The sequence below is a fragment of the Onychostoma macrolepis genome, chromosome 13, assembly GCF_012432095.1.
Source record: "Onychostoma macrolepis isolate SWU-2019 chromosome 13, ASM1243209v1, whole genome shotgun sequence".
In the NCBI taxonomy this organism is placed as follows: Eukaryota; Metazoa; Chordata; class Actinopteri; order Cypriniformes; family Cyprinidae; genus Onychostoma; species Onychostoma macrolepis.
This window is the reverse complement of record NC_081167.1, coordinates 127367-148359: the sequence shown is the minus strand read 5'-3', so window position 1 is coordinate 148359 and position 20993 is coordinate 127367. Positions and strand designations below refer to the sequence as shown.

Genomic DNA, 20993 nt, shown 5'->3' with positions numbered 1-20993 from the left:
AACATCTTGAAAAAAAAAGATTTTTCCACAAATTGGGTATGTATGCAAATTGTCTAATATCTAAGTTACACATTTCTGGTAATTGTGCAGTTAATTCTCATAATATATTTTCAGAAAGTTTTGGAATATTTTTCCTCTCCCAAATGTGTCACTACCGAAACACAGTAATATATCATTTATTAAGAAGGGCTATATTGACCTATTAGGATTTTGTTTACATTTTCCTCGTAAATATATTTTTTGCTATTTTATTAAAATGTTTTTAGAGGTAAATCAATAACAATTACAATTTTAACAATATTCGAGTGTGATTTATGAGATTTGTTCTATTTTGAATCCAGTCCTTCTTTGTAAAAGGCATAAAGTTGATCATATTGATTTCAAAGTTAAGGATTCATTAGTTTGAATATGCACTGAACCAAAAACTATCATAGCATCTTTAGCACTATTCGGACGGGTCTAGTTTTCTAAGCTACATTTGAGTTTTGATTCGTTCAGACGGGACTAACATCTCCGTGTTTATTACAGAGGTGGGAGGGTCTGCTTTGGGCATCTGGGCACTGCAGAGATCATGATTGATTACCATAGTATAACCACAGTTTTACAAATACCATGGTGAAGCTAAATGGCTAGTATAGCAAAACCATGCCCTGCTAAAAAAAAAAACAATAGAAGCCATCACAGAAATTCCAGTGGTTTCCATTAAAATACCATTATAAACCATTAGCTTTTTCCAGTAAAACCATTACAAAATTCCTTTTTGTAGTGTGTTTTGGGCATTTTCCATAGGATTTAACATCCCACCAATAGAATCCATCACATACCAGCAGACACCGTTATAGTTTCCATTAAAACCATTACAACCATTACATTTTCTATCGTGTTTTGGGCAGGGTTCTATTGTTTTTTTCAGCAGGGTGGTTAATGTGTGGTCACTTTAGTTTAACTATATTATTTATTTATTTTTTGCAGTAAAACCATGTTTAATTTTCATAAAGTACATGTAATTAAGTGCAGAATTGAAGATGAGTAACGTTAATCTTACCTGACGCTGATATTACAATAGCCAGTCTTAACGGTTTCCGTGATCTGCCTCTTGATTTCATTATTGTTATTTTTCTCATTTCTTTGCCGGGAGGCAAACATATCAAAAAGAAGTAAGAGCACATGGTAGTTCATGTTGGCCAAAACACTCAAGGAAACGCTTTGAGAAAAAATAATCTTCAGCAATCGCTGACATTCATATTCGGACGGGATTAGTTTTCTCAGTTTGCCGAAAAGCAGCTCTGGAATTATTACAGAGGTAAAACTAGTCCCGTCCGAATAGGGCTTTACTTGATAATTCAGTATACTTTATTTTTGACAAAACATCAGTAACAGTAATACTTTGGTAGCGACCACATCACATTACAGAATTTTAACTTTCATACTAAAACACTACTAAAACATACTAAAAAAACTGCATAACTGTACTAAAATTTGATTTCCCCCAAATAAAGGATTATGTGTTCCTTTTGTCACTAGCAAAACAATGATGACATGTTTCAGTAGTGACAATTTTATGGGATAACTCCCATAAACAAAGATGTCACTACCAGAACTCCACCAGATGTTTCGTATAGTGGCTGTTTCGGTAATGACAAATTGAAATACTTTTGAACCTAGCTCAAATATGCTAATCAGCACATGGTTAGTTAGCACAGTTCTGAACAGTGGTACACATATAAAAACTAAATGTTATGGAATAAGACACCAGTGGCCTGCTGGAGGTGATTTTATAGGGCTCTGGCAGTGCTCGTCCCGTTCTGCTGATGGGTTAAGGACCTTCTACTCATGCTACCAGTAGTGACACTGACCCTAGCCGAATGCAAAACTAGTGAAAAACAGTCAGAAAAGATGAGTGGGGGAAAAAATGTCAGTGGCCTCCACCTGTAAAACCATTCCTGTTTTGGGGGTCGTCTCATTGTTGCCCATCTAGTGCACCTGTTGTTAATTGCAGCTGAAACTGATTAACAACCCTTCTGCTACTTAACTGACCGGATCAATATCCCACGAGTTTAATTGACCTGATGCTATACTCTGATTAAAAAGTGTTCCTTTATTTTTTTTGAGCAGTGTATATTAAGCTTACTGATATTTTAAATATTATTGTGGGTTTCAATAGATAATAGAAGGATCTTAGTAAACATCTAAGATTTGAATACTTAAATGCTTTTTAAAAGTATTTTTTGGTTGTGGGACAGCAGTTTACACCAGTTCTGTAGAATGGCCCATATATTGTTATTCAATAATAACATCAAGTGCATCAATGCAATGATAATTCACCACATTCATTACTGTTAAATCAGTTATGTAAATGGGGAGATGCACTCAGTATGTTGCAGCAGTGCACAGTACATTTTCCCATCAGCTGGTGGGAGGGGCCCCGTCTCGTTCTTTGCGGGGCCTCACAGATGTGCGTGGCACAGTCAGTCGTGTTCAGTGCTGTCATCAGCTTAACCGCAAATCACACAGAATAGGGGCTAAAGGAACTTCTTTCTTTTTCTTTCGCTTGATTAGATGTTTTTTGAATCAATCACACTTTTTGAGTTTTTAAAAAAAGTTTAAAATGTGCAGAATGTCATTTTACACTGTTTTGATCACGCTCACATGTTCAGGTGAGTTTCCGGAACAGTTTGGCTTTATTTTTCTACAGCACTGTCCATCTTTTCTCACAGTCCACTGAAGGGTGGGGCTTTAGCTCTAACCCCGCCCCCAACTGAATCCCACTAACCTGAGTGTCTCCGCCTACCCGTGCTGTAAGCTCCTCCCATTAGGAGGTCTCTGGGCTGCAGTGACTTGTACTTGGAGACCAGTGTGGATGAAGTGGTGTAAAGTGCAGTATCTGTGAGACTGATGAAGTGTGAGAGTTGAAATGATCAGGCAAATTAACAGCATCGTTCACCTGAAAATTATCATTTGATTATTCGTTTACTCGCCCTCGTGTCATTCCAAACCTGGTTCATCTTCAAATGAATTAAAGATACTCTGAGAAGTGTTTTGGTTACACTTTATTTTAAGGTGTCCTTGTTACAGTGTAATTATACAAAATTAATATAAACGTGTGTGCACTTACGGTCTTGTGCACTCACAATGGCTGCCGTGTGCACGTGTCCATTAAGTCCATGAGACCGTAGGGTGTTCCATTCAGTGCTGGGAAGGTTACTTTGGAAATGTAATAGGTTACAGATTACAAGTTAATGTAACAAGCAGTTTAACTACTTCAATTACTTTAATGCAACTGATTACATTTGATTACTTTTCCAAATTTCTAGTGAATGTTTTGAACTGTTAATCATTTTCAAACATTTAAAGCAGGCAGTAGACTTTTAAAATTCTTCATCACTTGAATTAAGATTATAACAATTTAATTTTAAAGCACAGCCACCACAAAACCAGACTTTAGCAGCTCTTTTTGCTTTGTGATCGTTCTGAGGTTAAATGCATATTTAAAACCATAACAAGAAATAGTTTAATAGCAATGATACTGTTTATTAATTCAAATCTTTGCATAGCTATGACAGAAAATTATGCCTTGGAAAAAACAGTTCATCTTAAAAAATAAAGCATATACATTTAACCCAAATAAAGCAGTTATTGAATAAGCTCCTGAAACTCTGGCACATATCTGTGTGATAAAATATTCAGATGTAACTGTGTAATCGTTAACATTTCCATAAGTAACTGTAATTTAATTACACATTTTTTCTCAGTAACTGTAACAGATTACAGTTACATTTATTTAGTAATTAAATTACATGATTCCGTTACATGTAACTAGTTCCTCCCCAACGCTGTGCACTGGTCACTTTCACTTTACTTGAAACAAAAAGTTGCTATTTTCAGAATTTTCAAACTATTTTTATTTTCAAAATATATATTTTCCTAATGTGTTTTACTGTAAATCTGTAAGAAAATCAAAGCCATGAATCTGAACTTTCCAAATTTGAGGTTGATATCTCAAAAAAAAAAAAAAGAAAAGAATTACTTTCAGTAATATTTAGTTTGGCTGCAGTACCAAACGTTTCTACTTGATAAAATCACTCCCCATTCGTTTCCAATGCGATCTCTTTTAAACACAAACAGTACAAGTGTGACTTTTTTCAGGATCATTTAAAGGGGTCATATGAGTTGCTAAAAAGAACATTATTTTGTGTATTTGGTGTAATGCAATGTGTTTATGCGGTACGAGGTTCAAAAAACACATTATTTTCCACATACTGTACATTATTGTTGCTCCTCTATGCTCCGCCTTTCTGAAATGATTTTACAAAGCTCATCGTTCTCAGAAGCGAGGCGTGCTCTGATTGGCCAGCTATCAGTGCATTGTGATTGGCCGAATACCTCAAGCGTGAGATGGAAATGTTACGCCCCTTACTGTATTGTGAAGCCGTGTCCCGGCGCGACGACACAAAAACAATAAAACCCATTATAAACGAGGCATTTGTTGCATCCAGTGGGGACATAATTACTGATTATAATGACTTATACTGTCTTATTTTACATGGTAAACATTACCATGTCTGCATTTGTGATCGAAGAAATGACAAACAACAAGCACTACTCTACACTGCTCAAAACTCACGTTTGAATAGTCAGTGGCAAATTCTTTAAATAAGAAAACATACTTACAGGCTGTGAGTCAGAGGCACCAGACTGTCCTTGCAAAGTTGGAATTGCCCCACTTTATAGAAACAGTCTTTGAGCACAGCTGGCAGCAGGGCTGGATTGGTAATCGGGCATACCGGGCATTTTCCCGGTGAGCCGACTCACTTTAGGGGCCGACGGTATGTTTTTTTTTGCCAAGGACCATCACGCAGGGACAGCAAGCAGCCAGTGGCCCATTGGTTTGTCTCCTGTATTGACAGCGTAAACCACCCAATCACAATGCCAATGTGCTATAGACGGAGCGATGAAGTGTTTTGCTCCGCCTAAAGAACGCTTCACCACAACTTCTTCCTCGTCGGCTTTTCCCACGTTTTCACAGCAGCTTCATCAAGAACAGGCTTGCTCCGCCAAAGAGGGCCAAAGAGCCAGGCAGGAGGAGGAGAGGAGTTGAATCGGTAAAGTGCTTGATTGGGACTCGCAACGGAGGCAGGCATCTAACCTACCCTAATGTGTGCGCGCCATGAGTGTAGAATACGCAAACACTTTTTAAGAAAATGTAAATTCGTCCCCCGCGATTTTTTGGCCAAGTCAAGTCAAGTAGCATATGTTCATAGAGGTTTCCATGGGCCAATGCGAATAAATCTAGATTTAAATTAAAAAGACACGATATTGTCGAACCTGACGTTTTAGTCTTAGGCTATCCAAAACAGTAAAACTTTTAATGTTTTTTAAAGAATTCTCTTCCGTTCACAAAGCCTGCATTAATTTGATCCGAAATACAGCAAAAGCAGTAATATTGTGAACTATTTTTACTATTTAAAATAACTGCTTTCTATTTGAATATATTTTAAAATGTAATTTGTTTCTGTGATCAAAGCTGGATTTTCACATCATATGGCCCCTTTAACCGTTTCACATCATGTCTAACAAGTGTCAAAACCTTTACCAAGTTTTGCACCACTCCAATGAAGCAAAAAAAAGTAATTTTTTAAAAACATTTTATCATGACAAAGGCTAATTCTGCCATTCAGAAACTACGCAGCCAGTGAAAGCATGACGTACAGCGGGTAAAATAAGTATTGAACACGTCGCCATTTGTCTCAGTAAATATATCTCTAAAGCTGCTGTTGACATGAAATTTTCACCAGATGTTGGTAGCAACTCAATCCATACACACACAGAAAACAAAACAAATAAGTTCAGAAATTAAGTTGTGTGCATTGAATTGCAATAGAACAAGAGCTTGAACAAGGAGTTGTGAAGCATGTTCTGAAAGAAAGGGCCTGATCTTCTTGATGTTGAATAAAGCAAATCTGCAGGACCGGGCAGTTTTAGCAATGTGGTCTGAGAAAGTCAGCTGATCATCAATCATAACTCCAAGGTTTCTGGCTGTTTTTGAAGGAGTTATGGTTGATGAGCCTAACTGGATGGTGAAATCGTGATGAAACGATGGGTTTGATGGAACCACCAGCAGTTCTGTCTTCGCAAGGTTGAGTTGAAGGTGATGGTCCTTCATCCAGCAAGAAATGCCTGTTAGACAAGCTGAGATGCGAGCAGCTATCATCGGATCATCAGGATGGAATGAGAGGTAGAGTTGAGTGTCATCAGCATAGCAGTGATATGAAAAGCCATGTTTCTGAATGACAGAACCTAGTGATGCCATGTAGACAGAGAAGAGAAGTGGTCCAGGAACTGAGCCCTGAGGCACACCAGCAGCTAGATGTTGCGACTTGGACACCTCACCTCTCCAAGACACCTTGAAGTATGGATTACTGAGGTTGTTACCGACATCTGGTGAAAATTTAATGTCAACAGCACCTTTAGAAATATATTTAATGAGAAAAATGGTCATGTGTTCAGTACTTATTTTACCCACTGTATGTGTTTAGATTTCAGTGTATGCAATTAAATGAAATAAACTGTGAAAATGTAGGGTGGAGTCCATCGCGTGAGATTATTTGAATGATCGATTGCCCTTTAAAAACCAGGATGATGTCAAATGTAGCTGTTTTTATTTTCTTGACAGTACAGGACAAAAATACAAACCAGCTACACAAAACTCATGCGGTAGCTTTAAATTATGACTGAACGATTAATTACACAGATATATACAGCTGCAGAAGTGCGCTGAGTTCATTGTGATGGTCTGTTTGTGTAATGAGAGTCATTTCTCATACTGTTGATGATGTTTACGAGTATAACATATCGTGAGCTCAGGTGAGGTGAACACAGCCGGAGCGTGAATGTTTCCTCGTACACTAACAGGCCAGACCTGCTCATCAGCTCCTCACACTCACGTCAGAAGCACTGGTTTATCAGACCTGATTAACGCTTTTCATTTCATTGCAGACTTCAGGACGACACTCAGAACAGCTTTCGTCACAGCAAAGAGAACTCTCATTGCTAGAAATGTTGTATAAACAATACATAGGATCTGCAGCTGTTTTTATAACATCACTGAGTTCAAACGTCTCCATGATTATCATATAAAATTAACATTAGATATTGATCTCATATATATTTCCATTCAGAAAAGATGCAGCAGAAAGAGAAAAAACCAAAACTGTGATCAGTTCTCCACCATGAAGCTACTAAAACGGTTCAGCTTTTCCACAGAACACAGTAACGGAGAAAAACCACATGTAAAAACCAGATTAATTTTATTGAGCATCACACATGAACGAGACAGACAGCGGCGTTTGCCGAGCTTCAGGATGAGCACGCTTGTGTTTCTCCTCTAACATGTTTCCATCTCTTGTTCTCCATCAGAGAGAATCATCGTCTGAAGACCTGCACAATCCTACAATCTCCTGCCATGAGAAACAAGCCGTTTCTCTCTCTTTTGTAATCATGGACCCTCAGCAATGAAATCAGAAAATACGTCCTTTTCCTTGAATCAAGGAAGCAGAAGGAGTCTTAGAGAAGCTGGGGCTCGTCTCACTCCCTCACGCTCACCGCTGCATGTGTGCTGCTCATCTGACCTGCAGAAGACACCCGAGAAAACCCTGGAACACCAAACCAGAAGGACCGAGTGTGTGTGTGTGTGTGTGTGTGTGTGAGTGTGTGTGAGTGTGTGTGTGTGTGTGTGTGTGTGTGAGAGTGTGTGTGTGTGTGAGTGTGTGAGTGTGTGTGTGAGAGTGTGAGTGTGTGCCAAAGGACAGCGTTACTCCTGTGTGAACGCCACATACCGCTTCATTCCTCTTTTCATAAATTAAATCAATGTGATAAACTTCACGACGGCTGTCTTATTCTCATCCACTGTTACACAATCAGAACGAGAGCATGTTTGTTACACAGAGCTGGGTAGTGACTGATCACATGTGATCTGGATTACGTAATCATCAGTTTTCAAAAATTAAGTACTTCTAATTTGATTAAATTACATTTTAAAATACTCGTAATCAGACTACTTTTTGCTTTTTTATAGATTACATATTATTGACACAAAAGCAATTCTCTCCAATTCCTCTTTTTCATCTTTTAAATTTTCCTTTCTAACATTTTGTGGACATTCCCGCAGAGATCAGTCATTAGTCCGGTGCTACACAGCATTTGATCTCTGCATTTACAAAAATCACTTCAGGTTTAAGAAGCGTTTCAGCATTGCATCAGCTACTGATGAACACATTCATTTTTATGTGAATCATCACTCAGTGGGTTATTTTATCATGCATTACTTTGGAAGGCTTTTGTCTTTCAAACACATTAAAGTGCACAAATTCACTTTTTCAACTTTTGTCACCTGATGCTCTTTCTCTGAATATATGTGTATCTGAAGTACACCTGAGATTTAAAGGCAATAAGTTAATAATGAAGCATCACATTTGCATGTTCATGGTTCTCTGACGTTGGTTAATGGTCACATGACATGCAGCTAAACAAATAAAATCTTAAATTATTTTTTTTCGGTAAATTATTTGTTTTAACAACATTTTTATGATTTAATTATTAGCTTTTCATGCAGTTTCTTCACAAACCCAGTTTGGGAAACCTTGACGTAATGTTTAACGCAACAAATGAAATATATTTTCTTACTCTTTGTATTATATCAATATAGTACAAATTATTCTATTTAATCCAATGTGAAAAAGAAGATGGGTCAAAAGTAATGTAAAAGTAGTCTGATTGTATTTCCTAAGAGAGTGTGTAATGTAATGGATTACGGTACTGACTGCAGTTTTTGTCCTGTAATGTGTAATCAGTAACGGACTGGAGTTTGTAAGTGCTCTACCCAGCTGTGTGTGTTACGACTGTGATCTGGACGCAGGTAATGTGGTCAGAGCAAGGCTTTAGGAAGCAGCTCTGATCTCTGGTCAGACTCAGTCGAAGCTCAGGATGACGGGCTGGTGTCCGGTCTCCGTCAGGAAGCGCAGCAGGTCCTCCGGTCTGAGGCCCAGGCTGGCGCTGTTGGTCATGGGGTGGAAGTAGAGCCGCTCGTGTCCGCCGTGGGTCAGGTCGCGGTCCAGCACCGGCGTGACGCTGTGCTGCGTGTCACAGAAGAGCGCGAGAGCCGAGGCGCAGCCCTGACCCACCTGCAGCGTCTGCAGCATCAGCGCCTCGTCCGCCAGACGCAGGTTCCCCGCTCCCAGCCCCAGACGCCTGGACACGTCGCTCAGACTCAGCTCCCGGTCGTGTCTCACGCTCAGCAGCCACAGGCGCTTCTTCTTCTTGTCCTTCAGGAACAGGTTCTTAGTGAGCGCGCCGCTCAGGTGAGACAGGTGCGGCATCATCTGCTCCACCGTGAACACCTGCAACACACACACCTCAGACACTCCTCTGCGTTCATCTATACACCTTGTTCTTCAACACGCAAGTCAGCCGTTTTCTGGAAGTGAATGACACCAGAAGCCTCGCACATCTCTCTTACGAGGACAATACAGAGAGACGCTTCACAGGAAAACATGATGATAATGTTCAGTGTTCGGGAAAGTTACTTTTAAAAGTAATGCATTGCAATATTGCGTTAAGGTCCTTGCACACCGAGTCCCAAATTTTCGTATGCGTTTTTTTTCCGTATTCGTCATCCTTTCCCATCAAAACGCTTGCTATGGATCCGAAAACACAAATCAAACCTGGTCTGAATTTTTTTTATGACGGACAAACGTTTCGGAGGCAGTGTGTAAAGACCTTCACTCCCTAAAAAAGTAACTAATTACGTTACTTTTTATGAGAAGTAATGCTTACGTTATTTTGAGTTACTTTTTAAATCTGGGCAGGGCTTGTTTGTTTTAAATATAAAAGTGTAAAAACCCTTTCATGCGAAAAGTGAAATGAATTTAGTCCAGAACTACAGTGAGATCATGTTCTCCTGACTTCACCAGAGCTGTCACTCAAAACATGACAAACACTGGAACTCAGACACTTCCTTCTAAACTAAAAAGTAATGCGCTACAACACTGTGACATTTATAATAACTTATTAACTTAATCATAAGATCATAGCTGGGCGATAATATCAAGTTTTGCTATGAAGTATGGCTTCATGTGAGTGTGTATATGTGAATAAAGCGTCGTGAGTCTGGCTTTGTTCGGCTTCTGGTGTGTTATATCTGCTCGTGTCTGACCTCGGGATGGTCGACGCAGACCGTGTCGATATCGAGTCGCTTGAGAAGCTCCTCCAGCTGCTGCTTCAGCTCCACAGACGCCATCGCACCCACAGGACACGCTTATTTGCTTACAGCGCACACGGCTGTGATTGGTCCAGCCGCGCTCCAGACTGCTGTGATTGGTCAGGAGCCAGCGCGCTGAGTAAAGGAACAGCCACGTCCTCATCTACATTCATTCCAGTTTGGGTGATTTCATTAAGATAGCGACACTGTTCATATTACAACTATGATTAAAACACACCAAAACAAAGCAGCAAATATCAAATGGAGCGGTTATTTAATCTAGATAAATCCTTGGAGAGCTGCAGTACTTTTTAAATGTTCCTCCACAGCAGGACGCGGCTCCACTTCCGGTTTGGAGGCGGATGTCAAACAGCGCCACCTGCTGCACTACTCACAAACACACCTCAGAATGCTTTCCTCTGCTATTACATCACTGTACTGTCCTATGCCATCTCTTTAACCAGTGTTTGTAAGACAGAAATCCATCATGAAGACGTTTTTAACTAACAGAATCAGTAATGGCTGTGCTGGTTATAACGGAACTGAAGGACCCTGTGGTCTCTGCTGGTAACTGGTCGCCTTCTGTTGGTGGCTTGTTAAAATCAATAAACCCTAGTGGAATATGTCCAAAAACACACTACAGAAAACCATTTTTTAACGATTTTAATGGTTAAAAGTTAATGGTTGTAATGGTATTTGTAGTGGAAACCATTAGAATTTTCTGTGATGGTTCTATTGTTTTTTTTTCGAGTCTATAATCCATAATAACTCTTCCTCCGGTGAAACAGTGCAGTTTTAAAAAAAATAAAAATAAAATGTTGAAATATTAAAAGGGTGCAAAAATATCTCAATAATGTTTATGAAATTTTAAACATGTATTTTATAGTTTTTTTTTGTGAAGATAGTTTATAAACAGAGCTGGGGGGTGATCCTCCTGATCTGATGGACGTCAAGAACAGTAGGCCCTTGCCTCACGGTCCATTCCACCAATAATCACTGTGTTCTGATTATTATTCTGATTAAAAAAGCTGATGATAGTGAAACAGTAACTCTTACAGTAACATGGAACTACTCAGCATGTAATACAATTTTATGATTGTGTTAAGTAACAGTAAGCTAATCAATAACTAATGTATTCTGTCATACCTCCTGAAGAACTACTATTAATTATCTACTAGTTAAGGTTCAAGAAAAATAACTATGAAATAACTACTACTGAACAGTTATACAATAGTCACTATAATAATCAGGCTGTGGCCCACAAATCAGCTACTTGAGTAAAAGTACAGAAACCCCAATAAGATATTACTCCAGTAAAATTATAAGTAGGCTATTCATATTCAAAATTATTTGAGTAAAAGTACAAGTATAAAGTATCACTACAGTAGCAACTGTTACAGTCCTCTAATACTATTATTAGCCTAATGGAAATTAAATATGCATTTTGTTTGCTACACTCCCAAAAGGACTCATTACTATAATTGTACATAAGTGTTTGCCTGTACAGTAAATAATTGCTTTGTGCGCATGTTCTGTAGGAAATCTGCTTCGGAAAGGAACTCCACTGTCCAGCTTACTACAGTACACTCTGTAAAATGATGTTTAACTTTTGATTATAAAATGTTTGTTAAATTAGTTTAAATGTGGGCTGTATACATGTTCAAACGGAATAAAATATGCTGTATTAATAAAATAAGTTCAACTAATTTTGTTCATATCTTTGTGGTTATTTGTAGGGAATGACATGACAAAATGAAATTATTTAAAATCTTTTTCTTTTTTTTTCAAAAATAAATGTGTTGAAATTACAGTGTGACTTAAAATATAACACCTTTTTTTTCAAGATAATGCTTGTTTATGAACACTTTGTTAAAGTACATTTGCAGGGTGAAGTGAGGGACATCCGAGCTCTTAGACATGTAAATATTACCATAACTGTGCATTCAGAACACTTAGAATAGGTGGACATTTGGCCTTTGTGTGAAGAATTTTGTCAAAATGATTAAAGAATAATATCCTGAGCTGTGACCAATATATATATCATGTAGTGTAGCAAGCCCTTCTTCAGATAAAATGATTAAATTATAGAAATTGTAACTTTTTGGATAGAAAGTTACGAAGCTGAAATGGCACCTAATAATAAGAATGCAAGGTCCACGAATTTGGTCCAAGGACGGTATCCAGTCATGGGTGAAGGTCTCCTGCGTGTTCGGTCTTTTCAGCGCAAAGTTATTAAATTCAGGTTAAATTCGAATCTGACTCATTTTATTATGATCACGAACTTAGGTTGAAAGGCAAATTGGTCGTTTGTCTGTCCCTAATTATTCCTATTATTCTTCTGACATTTGATTATTCTAGTTAATTCTTTACTTAATAACTCCTTCATTAGGAATCTGTGTCTCTCGCGTGTACCCCACGATCACAAACCCTCCAGTCTGATCATTACTCAGAGGTTATGACTCACGACCGCTTCATGCTTGTCATGTTTTAAATAGTGGTTCTGTTTAGCCCCATGCAACAACTTATTTAAAGCTCAAACAATAACCAGAGGTTATGGCTAGCACTGTGAAATATGCCCGAACCATGCTAGTACTCCAGTAGTATTTCATCTAGCCCTCCATAGTTAACACATCTGCATAACAACTGAACTAAAGTCAAGCAGTTAGTCAGAAATCTAGAAACGTCTGACCTGAGATCTAGTCTGTACTAACCCTGTAACATACGCTTCACTTAATCTACTTGAGAAAATAATCTCAGAATAAATCAGAACAAATTCAAATGTAACAGTTTATTTTCAGTCAGATATCATATCATATCATATCAATACAAAACATCAAATTCTCAAAGATGAATCTAAGAGGAGTATACCTGACTTGAGAAAAATACATCGTATGAAGTGAGTGGACAGTCTTCACATCACAGGCTCGTTCCGGCTACAGAAGCCCTGATTTCCTGACCGAGATAAACATCCCCCGAGATGGAGACAGGGGCTAACAACTGGAATTTGCATTGATCGAGCAGAGTTATCACCTTTTGGGACAGACGGTAATTTGCATGAAAGACCCTGGGAACTGACCCGTCCTCTACAGCGTGCAAAACATCTCTGAACTCTCAGGATCTGCATTACCTTTGAGTTTACTTCTTATAAGAATGAGACCCTGAGACCATTCAAATGATACCAAACATGACGGTAAATATCACCTGCATTCATGTAGAACATTATATTCTGCTCCTGACCATCTGAGTGAGCTGAGTGACGGGGACGAGAAGGAACTGATGCATGTGTGAGAGGCGTTTTTCTCTCAGTGGATGTGGAGACAGACGTCTGTATGTTAATACACTGTGTGTGTGTGTGTGTGTGTGTGTGTGTGTGTGTGTGTTGTCCATCTCAGAAGTTCAAAGTGTGTGAGGTTCTGTAATTCTTACACACAAAAACACTATGTGATTGCTAGATTGGTGTTTGTGTGCGTCTCAATCAGCTCGTTGGGTTGTCATCACACATCGGGACACTTTTCACTCTATTTTCAAAATGCAAAATCTTCATTGTATGACATCACTGATGGTATTCATGAATAACAGCAGAATGCTACATTTTTAACGCTATTTAAAGTACATTACAATAAATGCTATGGTAGGTATCTCTGCTGCATTGATAGACTGATAAACACACAGTGAACAGAATGTATGCTGAGATATAACTGAATAATGGTATTATGTGTCATGATGTGCTGAGCTGTGTTTCTAGGTCTCCTGCTTCAGAATCTCTATTAAGGGAACATTTTGTATTTAAACAACAAGTACATTGTACCTAACATTTCTTTTTCTTTCTTTTTTTTTTTTTTTAACTGTAAACACACCTAATATAAAGTAGGACCTTGTTTTGTAATTTAGTACTAAAACTACTGTATAAGACACAAGACATTTGAAGTGTAATACAATATACAAAAATATATGATGTTTGAGAGTGTAGAGAACCCTATCAGAGTTTCAACCCTTAAACATTTGTGTTTTTATGGCTATAATTTTTTATCTTTTATCATCGATCAGTTTATGGCTTTAAACTTGAAAATGTGACCCAAATAATGTCAATGATTCTTGAAAGATTACGAAGATATAATAAAAATAAATCTCATCAATTGTAATTTTTTGGACACTTTATACCTATTTCCAAGTATTTTTTTAGATGCAAACTTAATATGTCCACATTTTTAAAATGAGAAAAACAAAATTTTCGTATGCGTTTATTTCGTATTCGTCATCCTTTCCTATCAAAATGCTTGCTACAGATGCGAAAGCGGACGAAAAGTTTATGACGGACAAAAGTTTCGGAGGCAGTGTGTCTTTACACCTTAAAAAGTAATACGTTATTTTCCAGCTGCTGCTTCAGCTCCAGACTGCTGTGATTGGTCCAGCCGTTCTCATACTGCTGTTTAGTCAGTTCATCAACATTTGATTGGTTTTTCTACATCTGTGTTACTATATCTGTGTTGTTTTGTTCAAACTAATTTGCCGTTTATTTGAAAGGGACAGCTCACCCAAAAACTAAAATTCAGTCACATGCGACTCATGGCTCCTAGAAGATTTTGCACATACTTTATGTTCTGAGGTGAATATATGTGTTGTTTTCTGCCCATCAGAACAACAAATCAAGTTCTTGCATTGTTTTGGTCTGGAGAGCTTCACCTCATAAAAGACAATACATGAGCAATGCTTTTGAGTTTTCTGAGAGTCATGTTTTGCGTAGTGTTTTAAACCTTGACATTTTTACAATCTTCATCTTTCTTTGGTGAGTCGAAGTCAAATGTTGAGCAAATATATTCTCATAAACGCAGTCCTCCACACCAGACCAACAGAATTTTTAAAATTAAAATTAGTTTGATTTTTCACCATTTTTCCCCTTTTGTGGTATCAAAAAGAAAGAGTAAATAATGACTGAATTTTCATTTTTGGGTGACCTTTATCTTGGCATCAGACATCTCTGAAGTGCATCTGAAGAGAGACGTGGGAGTATATGTGACTATCAGGTGTTACATTTTGTTATTAAAAAGGCTGATGATAGTGAAACAGTAACTCTTACAATAAGGTATCATTTATTAACATTAGTGAATGTATTAACTTGAACTAACAACGAACAATACATTTGTAACAGTATTTATTATTTTTGTTAATTATTGAAAATTAACCTTATTTTTATAGTTTCCTGTGAAACTATAAAAATATAGGTGCTGTAAGTCACATTATAAATCAAACACGAACAGCAAGAATAATTACATCTGGTATTCCTGCACAAAACTGTGTTCATCTGAACACTTCTCTAGAATACAGTAACATCACTGTTTAATCTTCAACATTAATTTGAAGTGTTTGATTTCCAGTAGATGGCAGCGATGTACTAAACTATAGCCCTTTCTAACGTTGTCACCATGAATGAAATTGAGAAATGTACATCTTTAAAGTGAATTTTACATCAAATATTGCTATTTTAATAAGCCCAGTTATATACAAACATTACCAAATTAGCCAATTCAAACGAAAAAATACCATAAATCCCCAAATACTACACAACTAGGCCTACGGAGAGACGGGACCAAGTCATTCCTTTCAAGTCACAAGCAAGTCTCAACAAATCCCAAGTCCTCAAAGAGTTCAAGTTAATGAGATAATTAAGTGACTAATTAAATGATGATTGTGCATTAGTGATGGACACCTGCTGTTAACAAGCAGCGTCACTGAAGAAAAGAGTTGACTTCAGCCGCAGCCCTGGATCAATATAAACCTCTGTTAGTTCTGCAGACATCAAGTAAAGTCAGTCTGGTTAGTAATGAGTGGAGCTGGTGGTGCTGTTTGTGGAGTTGTTTAATCAGATCCTGAGACATTTGATTTCATCCAAAGCTGTGGCTGAAGTCAGATGTAGTTACTGGGTTTTTCCTGCATTTTTGATCAAATAAATACAGAGAGAACATTTAAAATCGTACTGATCCCACACTTGTGAAGGGCAGTGCAGGACGATCTTCCTCCAGGGACTGCAGCTGTCTGTTCCTTTCTCTTTGTCTTTTTCTAATGAAAGTTATAGACCTCACATTTACTGTCATGAGAAACGTGGTTATATACTAATTTTTAAAGATAATAAAGCATGGGCTGTGGTGGCATCAGAAAATAATCACAATAATCAGTGTATGGAAACATTTTAGTTAACAAGTTTGTGAATATGTTGAATGAAATCATCTGGGGAAAGGAGGAGGAGGATGGGATGCTGGATCGAACGATTGATGAGGATTCGTAGGATGTTATTACTTCAGCTGCTGGCACAGCCTTCACTTCCAAACAGCTCAGATGATGAAAGTATTAACATTCAATCAATATGAAGACGTATTTTCATATTCAAGACAGACCCAGTTCCTGACAGATGTGTCTGTGAATATCTTTCAAAATAAGAGTCCTAATGAAACAAGTGGATGTGACATCATTAACATGCTCTCATCACTGACATTCATGGAGCGCAGCACTGATGACATACACTGTTTTTGTAGACCGTGCATTAAGTGATCATCACCCTGCTTCCCTGGACAGAGAGGATTGTCCAGAGCTGCAGTTACAGCAAGCCGTGGCCTGGTGGCGCTCACACGGAGAAGAAGAGGACTAACGCCACAGAGTTTGATAAACTGCATGCAGTGCAAAAATCTGGATATCACTGCTGACCAGTGTCGGACAGTAACTAGATACTAGTAACTACTGTAATAATATTACTTTTTGCAGTAACTAGTAGTGTAATTACTAATAAGATTTCAGTAATAATATTACAGTTACTTTCCATAAAACAGCTTAGTTGCTTTTGACGCCTCAACCCCGCTGATTTAAAATCTAACAATCAAATAATTCCTAGATTTATTTTCATAATTTTCACGACTCGCACATGCACATGATGTCCCCCGTGCAGCAGGCGAGCTCGGAATATGGAAAAGCTTACATTCAGCAGATAGAAATATTGCATTATATTGATTTTGTCAGGAGAAAGATGATCTGAACACTGTTGTGTATTACTTTACTGGCATGACATCCCTCTGATCAGCATGTGGTACATTATATTACTAAAAATAACAAATATTTTTGGAAAATTAAACAGTTTCTTACAAACTTATTTGATAAAATAAATAATGAAATATAATTGTGTATGGGTAACGGAGAAATTCCTATTAGCTTCAAGCTACACGTGACAATTAATGAGATGAATACAGCACTTCTTCTTGAATGTCACTATCAGTCACTATCGAGTGTTTGTAATAACTTCTGACTGCGATCCGATGTGGGTTTTGGTCAAATGATGAGGCAGAAATATGTTGTTAGTAACATTCTAGAAGAATTTGATCTGGAAGATACACAGTTACAACTTCTGCGTAGCGTGAAGAAACAGTAATGTAACTAGTAGTGTAACTAATTACTGTTGCCAGAAAGTAATAAGTAAAGTAACAATATTACTTTTGAAAGGAGTAACTAGTAATGAGTAATATATTACATTCTTTGAGTGACCGCTTCTGTGGCCGTATAAGTACTGCTTGGCTTCCTTTACAGACCTTAGTTAGAGAAGCTTCATATTTATTTTTGGACAAGAATGAAAGCGAATCTATGACAGACAGAAATGCAGTGTGTTCAATGTTTGACAACATACTGCTTGTTGAGCTGGTCTTTCAGAAAAACTGTAAGTTCATGATTGAGTTTTGTGAGTTGTGAAAATGACACGTGATCCAGGAGCTTGTTTTAGAGCACAGTATCATAACTCTGTGGCTTAGAGCCGCGCTTTCATCCCTGTTTCAGTCAGCATGACATCTACAGCACTGCTCTGAGCATTTCTGCCCTCCTACGAGTGTCTCTGGCTTTAACCCACATCTGTCCACTGCAGTGGACGCCCTGCATGAACAGTTTATATCAACGGTTATTGTTCGGTTTGGGGAAAAAACAACAAAAAAACATGTTTTTCTAAGAGCTAATGGTATGAATACACATAAAACATTAAATAACAACAACAATAGAGAGGACTTATGAAAAACATTCTATGTCTTGAAACTCATTTTATTAATTAAAAGGTGTGTGTGTGTGTGTGTGTGTGTGTGTGTGTGTGTGTGTGTGTGTGTGTGTGTGTGAGAGGGTGTGTGAGAGAGTGTGTGTGTGTGTGTGTGTGTGTGTGTGTGTGTGTGTACTGGTTTTTGTGGGTTACGGGGACACAAATGTGTATAATAACACGGGTATGACGGAGGTATTACAATGTGAAGGTGGTTTATGAGGACACTGTCTATGTCCCCGTAAATCAAAAGGCTTAAAAAACATACTAAATGCTGTTTTTTTTTAATCTAAAAATGCCTGTAGTCTCCTGTAAGAGGTAGGTTTAGGTGTAGGGTTGGTGTAGGACAATAGCACATACAGTAAGTACAGTATAAAAACCATTACGCCTATGGACAGTCCCCGTAAACCACTGAAACAAATGTGTGTGTGTGTGTGTGTGTGTGTGTGTGTGTGTGTGTGTGTGTGTGTGTGTGTGTGTGTGTGTGTGTGTGTGTGTGTGTGTGTGTGTGTGTGTGTGTGTGTGTGTGTGTGTGTGTGTGTGTGTGTGTGTGTGTGTGTGTGTGCACTTCTCACCGCAGGAAGAGTTATTATGGATTATAGACTGGAGTTATAAACGTCTTAATGCTGGATGTGTTTCAGCTTTTGTCTTCTCCAGATGTTAACTGATGGACTGGAGTGCTGTGTATTATTGTGATGTTTTTATCAGCTGTTTGGACTCTCATTCTGACGGCACCCATTCACTGCAGAGCATCCATTGCTGAGGCACATCTTCAGTTTTGTGTGAACTCCTGCGGGATGATGCTGTGACTCTGGTGTATATGTTCAGTGGTCTGGCTGTTTCTGGTGATCCTGGAGACTCTGATGAGCTGTTTTCAGCTTGAGCAGGACTGGCCGGTGTTTGCTGAGAGTGTGTGAGAGCGGTGCTGCGGCACAGATCTGATCTGAGCTGCTGGAGACGAGGCTTAGATAAAACAATGCAGCAGCAGAAACACAGCTCACGCTGCTGGAGCTACACGTGTGTGCAGGGGATCGTGGGTAATCAGCTGATCTCAGCACAGCGACTCCACACTTTCAGTCCCGGCTCCAATCCAGCCCTCACTGATGCAAACCTCAGAAACCACAGCAGCACATCACCGCAAACCAGTCGCATCTCAGACCCTCACCAGACTGAATGAGCTCAGAGAGCCGCTCTGCTGCGGTGACATCGTCTCAGATATATGCTCTCCGAGTCACTCTGTTCAGGACCGTGACTGATGAAGTCAAACATAGCTGATCACATGCTCAGATATTCCGTCTATCTTTGCTCACTAATGAAAATAGCTCAACTCTGAGCCAAAGCAGCATCATGGCCATCACGCACTGCTCAAACTGAACACCACTGACACAAACATGCCTGGACGGTGTGGATCTGGTTCGTGTGATCGAGGGGGGGCCGGAGAAGACCCTGCCAGAGCCCCAGTCCTCACACTTGAGAGCGCTGACAGATGCTCTGCTTATTTTGGTCTCTTATCACAGCGAGCGAGAGGCCCAGAGCAGAAGAAGAACACCGTCTGCACTACACAGTTCACACACAAACATCATTCCCTCGCCCTCGTGCTGATATCTCTCAGTGATGCTGGAACTGCTGAAGCATTCTTCAAAATGTCTTCTTTTGTGCTGCACAGGTCTGAATGGCTCTGAGAGACCAGAGCTCATATTACTGAGCATCTGCAGCTGATGCCGTGCTGTCATCACTTTGATTCTGAACAGCTGTTTCATCACGATAGACTTGATCATCCTCCTGACGGTCACGACAGAGACACCTGTCTCTTAGCTTCATGAACACTTGATAACCATAGAATATCACTGTGAATGTGTCATTTTAAGCAAATTAGGTAATTAAGGGAATACGTCTTCCAATCCCTTACTCCCAGCAGTGTGTGTGTGTGTGTGTGTGTGTGTGTGTGTGTGTGTGTGAGTGTGTGTGTGTGTGTGTGTGTGTGTGTGTGTGTGTGAGTGTGTGTGTGTGTGTGTGTGTGTGTGTGTGTGTGTGTGTGTGTGAGTGTGTGTGTGTGTGTGTGTGTGTGTGTGTGTGTGTGTGTGTGTGTGTGAGTGTGTGTGTGAGTGTGTGTGTGACAGGTACAGCAGCACTCAGTAACACAAGAGCGTCTGCTATCTGAGCTGGAAGAACGAGGCAGATGTTTATGAGATGTGCTGCTCACTGCTAAAGTATACAAACTGCTCAAAATTAGCAGCATTCATAGATCACTGTACATGTGTATATTACTGCACACACACGGATGGCATGCGCACGCATCTGAAACATGACCTGTGAGATATATGTATAGCACATGTGGGATATACTTACATGTATATACAGTTCTGTCTACACAGCACAACACACTACACCAAACACATACACAGCTTCACAGAACTTCTCTTTCTTTCTTTCTTTCTTTTATTTAATATCAGACAAATAATACAATAGAGAGAAAAAATAACCATCAGGAGGATCTGATATTCACATCTGCCAGTGCTGCTCAGATTATATGAGCGCGTTTCAGTGCGTACAGAAAACATCGTCTTAGTGTGTGTGTGTGTGTGTGTGTGTGGGTGGATGTGTGTGTGGGGGTGGACGTGTGTGTGTGGGTGGATGTGTGTGTGTGTGTGTGTGTGTGGTGGATGTGTGTGTGTGGGGGTG

At 39.0% G+C, this 20993-nt stretch overlaps 2 protein-coding genes across 5 annotated transcripts in view; one reads left to right on the top strand and one right to left on the bottom strand.

Annotated features, from left to right (window-relative positions):
• The window catches only part of ccdc88ab (coiled-coil domain containing 88Ab), a 53844-nt gene extending 45963 nt beyond the window's left edge, over window positions 1–7881 (top strand). For all 3 annotated transcript variants that reach the window (XR_009273871.1, XM_058795314.1, XM_058795313.1), the window contains one exon: window positions 7417–7881. Coding sequence is in view for 1 of the 3 variants with exons in the window: in XM_058795314.1 (XP_058651297.1) it covers window positions 7417–7433 (17 nt within the window). In the remaining 2 variants the exon portion in view is untranslated. The remainder of the gene's footprint in view (window positions 1–7416) is intronic.
• Window positions 7291–10672, bottom strand: prorsd1 (prolyl-tRNA synthetase domain containing 1). 2 transcript variants are annotated; one of them, XM_058795316.1, is made up of 3 exons: window positions 10564–10672; window positions 10211–10390; window positions 7291–9395 (listed from the first exon to the last, which is right to left on the bottom strand). In XM_058795316.1, the coding sequence occupies exons 2-3, from the start codon at window positions 10292–10294 to the stop codon at window positions 8967–8969; spliced, it is 513 nt and encodes a 170-aa protein (XP_058651299.1). In that variant the 5' UTR covers window positions 10295–10390; window positions 10564–10672; the 3' UTR covers window positions 7291–8966. The 2 variants fall into 2 exon arrangements, with proteins under 2 accessions (XP_058651299.1, XP_058651298.1); XM_058795315.1 differs by having other exon boundaries at window positions 10211–10418; window positions 10564–10655.
• Between the last annotated feature and the right edge of the window lie 10321 nt (window positions 10673–20993).

What these genes read in the sequence shown, in the direction of transcription:
- prorsd1 (XM_058795316.1), bottom strand. Translation starts at nt 10,294, where the DNA reads ATGGCGTCTGTGGAGCTGAAGCAGCAGCTGGAGGAGCTTCTCAAGCGA. An exon ending in TCTGCGTCGACCATCCCGAG is followed by an intron (nt 9,396 to 10,210) that starts GTCAGACACGAG and finishes TGTGTGTTGCAG; the next exon opens with GTGTTCACGGTGGAGCAGAT.